Source organism: Stegodyphus dumicola, chromosome 1, assembly GCF_044657685.1.
Source record: "Stegodyphus dumicola isolate Sdum_Otavi_A_Nest chromosome 1, ASM4465768v1".
In the NCBI taxonomy this organism is placed as follows: Eukaryota; Metazoa; Arthropoda; class Arachnida; order Araneae; family Eresidae; genus Stegodyphus; species Stegodyphus dumicola.
The window spans coordinates 221,193,740-221,206,101 of NC_140768.1; the positions used below are offsets into that span (position 1 = coordinate 221,193,740).

General features: G+C 33.0%; 1 protein-coding gene across 1 annotated transcript in view; it reads left to right on the plus strand.

Annotated features, from left to right (window-relative positions):
* LOC118193580 (polyamine-transporting ATPase 13A3-like) overlaps positions 1-12,362 on the plus strand; it is a 236,671-nt gene that overhangs the window by 155,733 nt on the left and 68,576 nt on the right. The window contains exons 12-18 of the mRNA XM_085825885.1: positions 5,061-5,249; positions 5,583-5,644; positions 5,729-5,873; positions 6,142-6,234; positions 6,324-6,477; positions 6,876-6,996; positions 10,506-10,630. Of these exons, the coding sequence (XP_085682011.1) occupies positions 5,061-5,249; positions 5,583-5,644; positions 5,729-5,873; positions 6,142-6,234; positions 6,324-6,477; positions 6,876-6,996; positions 10,506-10,630 (889 nt within the window). The remainder of the gene's footprint in view (positions 1-5,060; positions 5,250-5,582; positions 5,645-5,728; positions 5,874-6,141; positions 6,235-6,323; positions 6,478-6,875; positions 6,997-10,505; positions 10,631-12,362) is intronic.

Here is a 12,362-nt window from a genome sequence, read left to right on the forward strand (position 1 = left end):
ATGTTACTGGACATACCACTAAAATATTCTTATAATAGAGCTCTTCACTTAAATGAACACATTGTATTTTTCTCTTGAGCAGGGATTCCCAACTCTATGCTCTCGGGCACCATGGCGTTCGCCGATATTTTAACGCGTGCCCGCCTCTGTGCAACCACAATAAAAATGTGTTAGTTTCCAATAAAATTCTTTATAAATGTTTTCTCATTTTTAAGGAAACAGAAATTGCGTCCGACGCAGATCCCAGCACAAAGGGAAATGCGACAGATCTCTTTTTATGTGTATGTATTAACTCTATCCAACTATAAATTCACCTTGAAATCGTAAATGGTGCCTGCCGTCCAGCAGATATTCTAGATTGTGCATTTAGGTACAAAATGCTGGAAGACACCTGCTCTTGAGTACAGGTCTTCAAAATTTAATAGCAAAGGAACTCACTGTCCTGTGCTTCTCATTCAAATTAATGGTAAATTTTTAATTTAAGATATTCTCGTGCATGGTCTTTATTTCTACAGCAAATTTTGACTAAGGTACTTTCGCAAATGATTTTTATCTTTTGCAGATTTTAGCTTAGATACCCTCGCAAATGATTTCTATGTAAAATTTTAACGGAAATACGTTGCAAATGTTATTTATCACCGAAGGAAATTTTTACTGAGATTCTGTTGCAAATGGATTTTATTCTTATAGTAAATTTTATAGTTGTAAGGATTATGTTAATTTCATTAACAATTACATTTTAAGTTAAAGTTCCTTTCCTGTCGATTCTTAACTTCAACTTACTACTTTCGGTCAGAACGTAGTTTTAGAATCACGTCTAAATACATAATGAGGAAGAGCGGTATTTAACCGCTAAGTTCTTCAGTCTTAGAGAGATACGAGGTATTGCGGTTGCACGTGTCCACGTTTTTAGGCTACTCTCTCGTAAGCTATTATTACGCTCGACCGTACTTTAGGCCCTTGATAGCTTCGCAGTCTGCTAACCTTAAGGGGCCAACTCGGTTAGTATCTTGATAGCTTCGGCTATATCTCTATAATTTAAATTAGTTTAGTGTTATTCTTACTCTCTTAAGTTCAAAGCCCAAGTGTCGGCTTTATTGTACACTCCAAGACGGAGTTTGTTGGAATAATAAAGGGCTAGTTTACCCTTCTATCTTGTTGTTTCCTGTCACACGAACTCAAGCGACTATTCGCTTATCAATTCTTAAGATTCTTCACGTTCAACAGTAACTCAGCGTTACATAGGAATCCTACATAGCCATATTCTCGTAGATGACCTCTATAATGGTTGCTGTGGTAATGAGACAGACAGCTTGTTGAAAGAGATAATTATCTTTTCATTCACCTGTATTATCAGCCAGTTTGTTTCAGTAAATCCTCACCGTGATGTATGCTACACGAGGAATAGTGTAATGGAGTAATAGAGTGTAATAGAGTCATTAGTATTTTTGAAGCAGGAGACAAAGCAATTTCTTTGTTGGGACTTGAACCTGGACTTCTCCAATATGCGCTGAATGTGCTACCATTACACCGCGAAGGCATGCTTTTAGGAGAAAGAAAATACCTTATATACTCCCCCTTTTTAAAGAGCGACTGAGGATTTGGAGACCCAATCGCCAAATCATGCTGGTGATTAATTGTCCACCACCTTTGAGTTCGGGCACCACGGTAGCGTCATCAGGATTTTTGATTTGGAGACATGAAAAATGAGCAATGCTCTCGCCGGGACGCGAACCTAGACCTCTCCAATGCGCGCCAAGTGTGCCACTGTCAGACCACGAAGGCATGCTCGAAGGTGGAAGAAAATACTTTATAGCCTTAAATTTGTCACTGTTGGAGTTTATTTTTTATGAATTTTTAAAATGTTTCAGGATTTATAAATAAGTCTATATTGTAAAATAAACCAATTAAAATTATTTTAAGTTTTATAAATTAGATATATTTTGAAAAATTAAATGGATATATAAATTATTAAGTATTTTTATTACTGTCAAAAATCTGGGTTCATAAGCACCTACAATTATAATTAAGAATCTTATGCCACGTCAAATGGCAAAGCTCTAAGAATAGTATATCTATGCAATTACATATTTTTAGGTCAGGTTTTATGATTAATTCCCAGATGACCTAACATTATATAACCTGAGAACCTAAAAATTTGAATTGTTCCACTGTGAATGCTTCTAACATTCAATCGTAATAAATAAGTAAATAATTAAGGAGAAAGTATTATTTTAAATCTGTCAGGTTATTATAGAATGCACTATTTCTGTATGGAAAATGAAGCCTTATGCCATCAAATGGCTGTATCTCTGAACGCTGATAATTTGACAAACCCCGTAGATAAGAAATGCAAGATTCTTCACTGAACAGCAAAACGTGCTGCTCTCGTGATTCATAAATTCTCTAGCACACTATTCTCTGATTATTAGCTTAACGTAAAGAAATGGAACTCCAAAAATATAACAACTACTAGATTATCAGTATTTCGAAACGCATAAAAGGAAAGTCTGAATACTTCAGTACATATGGATAACCCGAAATTCTGCCTGTATTACTTGATATTTTTAGTCTGTGAAAGCATTTAAAATAACATCTTTACCATTCGTCATTCAAGCTTTCTATGAAAAGACATGGCGCATGACAGGCATGTTAAAATAAGTGTGCCTGTGGAGGACACTTATTTTAAGAATTCACAAAGAAATACGTTTATCATATGATCTTAAATTACAGTCAGTTATGTACAGTGGCTCCCAAAAGTGTTCGTACACTTATGGTTTTCATTGAAAAAGGGCTCTATCCATTAACCCTTTCCGGCAAGCTTCCTTTTAAAGTTGCAGTTTTCATAAAAAAATGGTAGGCAGTCTAATTAGACCTAGAGGAGTACACAAGTAAAATTTTGTGAAGATAGCACTTATCGTTTTAATTATGTAAGTGGGCCAATGTGGGCACACTGATTGAATAGAGCTTCGAAAAGAGTGCTGAAACGAGCATTGTCTGAGATTCGGAGAAATAAAGAATGCAGACTCTCAGTTGTCCTAGATTATCGGTGAGCCCGGTCTGGGCACACTAGGGTTTCCCCCAGACCGCAAGATTTCAAGGTAAATATTTAAAACTAATATATAATAAGGAGATTAGCATACAGCCAAAAAAATAACATACAAATTTCTTTTCAAACAAGTCCTTTTATACCCTAAAATAATCTGGAATCTTTTTCTTTGAAAAATGAGAGTCTTAAAAAACTAAACATGGCTAAAATATATGGACTGTTTTGTGTTGAGCTGCCATCTACTATAAATAAAGAAGGTTCAGAGTAACCTATAGTAACCTATAACTCCTTTTTAATTCAATTTTTCTGTGCGTGCAGAAGGAAATTTTTAGATGTGTCCAGGCCGGACACTTTGTGCCGCAAAGGGTCTCTGTCTCTCAAATTAATAATAAAAAAATGACAAATATTTTATCTCGCAAAAGTCCTCGTACACTTCAAAAACATCTTGACATATTAGTAAATATTTTCATTTTTCGTTGAATTAATATTTAGTAGGATATCCTTTAGCATCCACAACAGCTTTTAAACGTCTGGGAATAGATTTTACTAGTTTTCTTTTCTTTTCTTTTTTTTCTTTTTTTTTTTTTTTTTTTGTAATTTCTGTATCAATGTTCGTCATGACTTCTATCATGACTGTTTTGAGTTCGCGTTTCGTTTTGATGTCGTGTTTTCGTACTCTAACATCCAGTTCTTTCCAAATGTGTTCTATGGGGTTTAAATCTGGCAACTGAGGTGGTGTTTTTGAAACCTGTGTACAACTATAGAGACACCACAGGCGAACGTTGAGAGCCGTATGCTTAGGATCGTTATCATGATTAAAAATAAAGTTGTTTCCAATACCCAAATTTTGGGCTGATAATTTTAAATTGTCTCTTAAAATATTTAAATAAAGAGAATGATTCATTATGCCATCAATAAATACCAAATTACCTAGTCCTGATGCTACCATGCACCCTCACACAAGAACACCTCCACTGCTATGCTTAACTGTTTCAACTAAATTCTTAGAATGAAGTTCCTCATATTTTCTTCTCCATACAGTTATTCGACCATCGGAACCAAAAATGTTAAATTTGCTTTCATCAGCAAATAGGCCATTATTCCAGTACGTTTCGGGTGTATTTATCATTGATTTTGCGAATGAAAGTCTAAGCTTTCTATTCTTCTCACTAACAAAAAACGTTTTACGGGCAGAACGGCCATGTAATCCAGCTTCTCTGAGAACTTGTCGAACAGTTTCAGGTGAAATTGTAGAAAATTTTAAATTGTAAAAAAGTAGAAAATTTTGCATTAAATTCTGCAGAAACTTTTACAGCACTCAAACGTGCGTTTTTCACAAATCTTCTAATAATAAATTTCTCATCACGTTTAGTTAACTTTCTCGGTCGACCTTTTCTTACCTTGTTTTCAATCCATTTTTATTCTTTAAAGCGTTTTATCACATGCTGCACTGTATAATGGGATAAATTAATAAATTTAGCGATATTTCGAATTTATTTACCCCTACTATGGTAAAAATTTATCAATTTTCGAATGCTGTTTGTAATTTCTTTACGACTGCGACCCATTTTTCAATAATAAATAGAATATTATGAAGTAAACAGTAAAAAATTAAAACGAATGATTTTTTAAATGCCACCACAATGCAAAAATAAAAAAAATCGGCAAACTATAATTCTAACTTTGATTTTATCCAAAAATATTTCAGTTTGGGAAGACTTTTGTGAGATAAAATGTTGGTCATTTTTTTTATTATTAATTTCTTAAAAATAAAGTTTCTCTATATTTAAAAAATATTTCATGTAATTTTGTTACGAATAGACTATAGATCTTATTATTAAAATCTCATTCAGAAAATTTACTTTTAATTAATGGATAAAATCCTCTTTCAATGAAAATAATAAGTGTACGAACACTTTTGGGAGTCACTGTATACGCAAAAAAAAAAAATCACCCCATTCAATTTTATTGCATGCTTTTTCCTAATCAAATGATCTTCTGTTTATTATAGGCTTATGTAAGAGATACGACCCTTTTTGTCCTGAACGTTATAACATTCTTTGTGCCGGCCGCTCTGCCAGCTGTCTTAACAAGCATTAACGCACACGCCCAGAAGAGATTACGTAAACAAGGTATTTATTGCCTGAATTCCCGATACATTAGTCTCTGTGGAGGCTTAGATGTTACCTGCTTTGATAAGGTGATTAGATTTTTCTTTAAATATTCATTCAGAGTTTTGTGATTCAATAATGTATTCATGCACAATAAAAAAATGTCAGGTAGTTAAATTTAATAAGTCGGTGAATAGAAACAGAATAGTGTATGACACAAATAAGCACTCTAAAATACTTTGTAAGGTTTCATTAGCAACTGAAAGGTTCATCTATTATAAAGAAAATTCTAGTAAGAAATGCTTATGTACATTTTCATTAATTGTCTGTTGATTTTATACTCTGATTTACTATAACTATTATATTATTAAATGCCATATGTAGTGAACAAGATCTTTATTTTTATCGCAAATTTTACTCAGACGGGAACACTTACAGAAGATAGCCTTGGACTTCATACTTTGCTACCAGCAGAAAACGGAAAGTATGCCTTGCATTTATCAACCTCTTTTCTTAATTTTCAACATGGTATAATGAAAAGAAAACTCATTTCGTACATTTTCAATAGATTTCAGCCACCAGTGAAAAATATTAGCAGCCTGCAAGACAAACTTCTGGTGAACTGTTTTGCCTCGTGTCACTCTTTAGCGAAAATAGGAAATGAATTATTTGGGTACGATCTAGATGTCAAGATCTTCAAAGCCATTGTATGGGTAATAGTAGTTCATGTAATATTTTAAGTATGGAATTCTAAGGAATTATTAGAAATTCTGTATTTAATTTTTTTATGCTCGATATTGAAATTTGGGCTTGTGATTTTACTTCTACTGCTAAAACTTTTTTCATTAATATTTATTAAAATATTAAAATTCTTTCAAAATAATATATCTTCGTAAAACATTTACTTTACTACACTCATTATTTCGTTAAAAATATATTTATATTTTTTTATTTAATTTGCCCCAAAAATTTGATTTATAGGATTTACAAGAACCCTCAATTCAAGATACAGTTCCTTTTGAAAATATTCCTCCGAGATTAGTTTATCCTAATCCAGGCGGCCCCTTGAGTCAGGTGTGTATCGATTGATTGTTCATTTCGGTTTATCTCTGGTTATGAAAGATTTTTAATTTGATATCTAGTTTTCCAATATTTTCTTTAAGGAATTGAAAGCTATAGCTCTCCTGAGGCAATTTCCTTTTGAATCATCATTGAGAAGAATGAGCGTAGTCGTCAAAATAGAAGGAAGTAACTGCTTTGAAGTCTTCTTGAAAGGAGCTCCAGAACTCGTATGCTCGTTTAGTAGAAACGAAACTGGTGAATAGATGGTTAATGAAATGTTATTGAAACGATTTCACAATCATAATTTAAACTTCCATGTACTCTTTTAAAATGTTTCTATCTTTTTAAAATGAGACCATCATATAATCATGAAATATTTCAAGTTTTCGGTATATATTATTCTTACAGAAAATATAATGTGTTTTTAATTAAATCATTTTACTTATCATGAAAAAGAGTTACAACTTTTCGTTTTAATATCAATGCATGGAGAGATAAATAATCTTTATCTTTGTTGTATAAGATGATGTAAGTGATTTTATTTTAAAAGGGGGCAGATTTTTTATTACTTTTAGATAAATCGTTTAAATAGCTGTGTAGTAAACCAAATGTGCAAATAAACTCTCAATTTCAACTTCTTTTCCTTTTTTCAGTTCCTAAAAACATAAAGGATGTTCTGGAATTTTACACAGGTCAAGGATTTCGAGTTATCGGAATTGGTCACAGAACACTTCCAGAAAATACCACATGGAAAATGGCTTTGGAATTGCCCCGGTATGTCATAGCGGTTGTAATGTAAAGTCAGGGCAATGATTTGCATTAAAAGGATTTTAGTAGTAATAATCTTAAGTTAACAGATCTTCAGATCTTAATGCGAACGTAGAAATATGTAGTCCTGATTGCTTCATAAGCTTTTTTAAAATCTTGCATCTTTAATAAAATCGTTAACGATATCAAGAAGATTATAACTTACTACTAAATGCCTTTAAAGCAAATGTTTAAAGTGGGTAAGATAAAATTATGTTTTATAAATAGGTTAAAGCTACAGAATCTTATTCTTTCATTGCTTCTTCCATTTGAAGTACTCGTCTACAGTGACATGTCTCGGTTGATAAATAATCTGAATATCTAGTTGGGCTTGAGCGTGAACTTTAGGATTCCCGAATATGCTCATTGTGAAATTATATGTTCCAAATATAAAAGTGGCACTGAAGTGTTAACTGTTAGAAAATTGTTCCCACTTTATATTATACTTAATTCTCTAAAAAGCCACCCACCATTAGCCCTGTTGTCAGAGTTTAATAACATCGTTCTTTTAAGATCTGTATTTTATATCTCATATGATTCAAATGCTTCGCCATACTTTAAAACAGTAGTTGTCTCCTCTCTATTTAGCTTTTCTCATAACCATTGTTATAATTTCCGTTGAAGAGATTCAAATCCCGAGTTCATTTCCTTCCCTTTACTTCCGCTTAATGCGGGTAATTAACGCGTACGGATAATGTATGACGCATTACAGTCTCAAAGTAAAGAAAAGTTTTTCGACGGCAGGAAAATGAAGCATGTTACAATCATAAAGGGGATGGGAGCATTTGTTTTGAAATACACTTATTTTAAAGTAGTAACATCAGTGACAAGCATCTGTAACAACTTATTGCTGCTTTCTACGGATCTTTTCTTCCATCGTAAGCAATTCATTTTATGACGCAGCTCTTGTTCTTATTATAAGAGTTTCTGATAATCTAATTTAAAAAATAATTGTTCGCTAACTCAGAAAATGTTTTCAATATTTTAACAGATACCATTGCCTACAAAATCATGAACTCGTTATTTTAACATAACTACGACGATCAGTCTACTGTTAACCCCACGGGAATGACTTACCCCTGATATTTCAAGTACATATTACACACTTCGCGCAATAGAACTAGATATTAATAATTTCATTCTTTTACTAAATTAATCTTTATTTTACTCGTACTTAAACTATTCATAAATGACACTTGTCATAGGAGCAAACTCACTACATAGACTAAACGCCCACTCTTCTCCCATTCTTCAGAAACATTAAATGGCAACCAACTCCTAGGGTAATTAAACTGCAACTATCTGGGTATTAATGGAAAGAGTTGGGAACCAGAGATGCTATTATGTCCATTTAGCTTCTTTGTTTGAATCTGTAGAAAGAACCTCCTAAGGAAATGAGAATCAGCCTGACCTTCAAATGGATTTAGATCTCTTTGCCCCTTTCTAAAATACCGAGTTTTCCCGGCACTAGGCTGAAACAGACGCATGTTTTGGCTAGTTCATGTAAGATAACATATTTTCATTTTACATTTCAATTGCTTAGAATGATTCATGACGAGAACATTGACAACAGGTATCAATAACAACATAGGTAGTCGTATGAATTTCTTCCTCTGTCAGAAGTGGGTAACGTGGTGTAACTATGTGGTGTAACGCTGTTTGAGAAATAGCTATTGCTTGCATACGTTTGAGAAGTAAACTGGACAGTGAATCATAATCACCGCGTGTGACTTTATTCTACCAAATCATGCAAACTAATCCTAACCTATGGCTGGACATTTTCCTAACGCAGCTAGTACTTTTATGAGAGTTGCATAAGAAATGCAAAAGCAGTACCTTCATAGCATTGCTCCAGCATTAGGGTATCGACACATTTATGAAACATTGCTTTTTTACTCAAAATTTGAACTTGCATAACATGGCCGCGTTTTTATGTAAAAGGCATCATTTTACACAATATTTGAAACCCCTATATTTGCCGTATGTAATTGCCGACGTAGAGAATAGCAGTGCAAAGAAATATTTCTTTGTGTATTTTTTAGCAGTTTTTTATTTTTATGCTTTTTTATGTCTTTTCCAATACCTGTTTTGTATATCCTGTTTGTATATCCCATTCAATTTTCTGCAACGCTTCAAACGAATCTCTGCTGCAATTCTTCGGATGTATTTCCTTGAATTTTGCTGAATAATAACACTTGCCATTTTTTCAGAAGTAACTTCAGTTTGCCTGCAACCAAAATTCCCTACCAGATCGTGGGCCACATCCTGTCCGTTGGACATTTAGCGAAGAGCTTGTGAATATTTTTCCCAGCCGGTCCTTTAGAACAATTCAATCGTGTTTGAAATCTGCGCCTTGTTGCCATAGGACTGTGATCTAACCTCTGGTATTCCAGTACCAGAAACACACCTTATTCCAGTGAAATACATAATTTCAACCTGCTTTCAAGTTTCAAGGGTGGAATTGATCGGTCTTACTTAATCTTGATGATCGCTTTCTAAGTGGTCTTCTACCTTTGGGCCTTGACCACTATATTTTCTCATTTCTCCTAAGGCAAACTTATTTTTAAAGCATTCGTAAAATCAAATATTTATAAAACGTATCCACTATATAGTATAGTGCTGCACTTCACAGATGATTTTGGGACCATTTATCTTAGAAAATCTTCTAAGCAATTATATAGCAGTAGTTAGAACTTATTTTACATGACGTACGATAGCAATATTTGTAAACTTAATTTCACATAATGATACGTTAAAAATGCATGTATATTCTTAACAATTATTGTATAAAATAAATATATATAATTCTCACGAACTGTGGAACACTCTTTGCAGATTAGCGCTGACTGACCAATCAGTAGTCAGCACTATACACATACTAAAATACAGTTAATTGCATTCCTCTATCGGCCTTTGTTTTCGAGATATTTAATTTGAAATCAGGGACTCCTTTTCTGGACACCTTGTATATAATACTGAATTTTATATGTAAGCATCTTTTCTTATGAAGTAGCTCATATTTTACAAATTTACACACTTATATAAGAATAAAGTACCAAAAATAAGACTGGTATAATTGAAGCGTTATGAAGAGTTGATTCATAATATTTAGTCCATCAACCCAGAACCCAGAATTTGAGTATAGTGTAAAACAGCAGTATACAGTATGGCATTTAATTTTAATTTTAATATAGCAATTTGTAAACGAATACATTGATCGTAGTTGCTGTTCCCAAAATTAAACTGAATAAGTATCAAATTAGAGAAATTTATTAAAGTTTATTTTACTTGTATATCATATTTATTGTTCACAAGATTAGATACTATTTTAACTGAAGGATCTGCATTTTAACTTATTTATAATTTAGCTTGTGATGCGATACCCAAACGCGAAATAAATGCTATTGCACTAAGAAGATATTATTTTAATGCTAGTTTTTAATCGATGATGCATTTATTTTTCATTTTCATTTCAGAGAAGAACTAGAGAAAGATTTACAGTTCTTAGGATTAATAATATTGGAAAACAGCTTGAAACCAGAAACAATACCATCGCTGAATGTATTGCGGGATGCTAATATAAGATCAATTATGATTACAGGTAAAACATTTAGTACTGTACTCCACAAAAATAATTATAAATTTTTCATTCATTCCTTGAGATTTTGGGTGGCTATAAATGTTTTATATGGACCACATAAGAAAATTTAACTATTTCTTAAAAGCAGTAGGCATGTTAATATATTCACTATTGTAATTTTAAAAGTCCCAAATAAATAGTGCTATTATATTGCTTGTTTCGCAAAAGTGTTTTTAAATTAAGTTTGATAATTGTAAGAATATTTTAAGAGAAGAGAAGAAATATATTTCATATATTAGCAAAGTGCAAACGAAATTATGTTTTCTTTTATCATTTTCTTTATATGATTTCTATTTATTCATACTGTCATAGTTATTTTCTAATAACCTCGAAAATAAAGGATGGGTCATATTAATGCCCAGACATTAACACTGTAGCGAGTCACGATAGGAAGGAATGGTGTCAAGTATTTGACAAAAATTCGCATATCCAGTTCAAGTAGCGGTGACTGCCATCAGTATAAAAGCTTGAGATTCGAGCTATTTTGGTGCAGTTCAGTTCTGAGTCTAACAGAGTTAAAAAATCTACCAGCAGCTCCAGAGAGACTGAATCCATCCTAGCAGCCCTGTCCAGTCCAGAGCATCCGAGCAAACTCTACAAGAGTATGGTCTTATTCTAGAATAAATGACTGGCGTCCATCTCGAAATGACCAAGCGGACTTTACAACAGAGGAGTGGCCATATTTCTTATAAGATGGCGTTATAAAGTACAGAGCAAAATACAGGACAGCGTGACTAAATGACAATATCGAGTATCTCAGGAAGTCAGGGATTGTATCATGAGATATCTAGCTGCATTTGAGATGTTGTTTTGTTAACGTTTCTGTGTTGTGATAAATTTCTTCAATCACGTTGGTTGCAACAATAAAACAGTATTTTAATTAAAGCTTCGGTATTACTGAAAAATTATAGATTCGAAGTCAGTTAATCGCAAGTTTTAAAGAATAAAATTCATAGAAAAAGTAAGATTCAAGTCCAAAAGTTAACAAATGGAGTTATGGCATAGAAAGCGAAATGTTTTATATTTTTCGTAGCTTTAAAAGTTTCCAGTGCATTTCTTCTTCCTGACATGACAAATGTTAGCTGCTTCCACAGTTATTCAAATGTTGGCTGATCCACCTGTGTGATAGTCGTGTTAATACATTAATTAAACTAAACGTCAAAGCAAAATGGTGCAATTATTTGATCTTTACTTAAACCTGCAGGATGAAATTTTATGGAACCATATTTAGCAAGATGGAACGAACAGCTACATGATCGATCTATCTGCTAGAAAACTACTCACTAAGATAGGCACAAATCTCTCTCTGAAAATCACAGTTGAATTACATTGAGAAAAATTATTCATTCAGAGTTGTCTCAGTGATAAAAAATGGATCTTTGTAGAGGACATAGTATAGCTTTATTTTTCGAGAATCATAGATGTTTTTCAATATACAAAAAATTAATATTTCATAAGGTCCTATACTTTTATATCACTTTGCTCTATCAGGGAAATGGAATTTATTTCCTCTCTAAAATGATTCTTTGACGGAACTGTCTCCGTATGTTCCACGGACCAATCTAAAAAATCGCAATCATCGGCTGCGATCGTCTGGTGACACAGCTTTGAATTTACTGCGGTCTATATCAGGGGTTCTTAAACAAATAGGGCCCCTTGGGAGAATTTCATAGCTTCAGGGTGGAGAATGCGG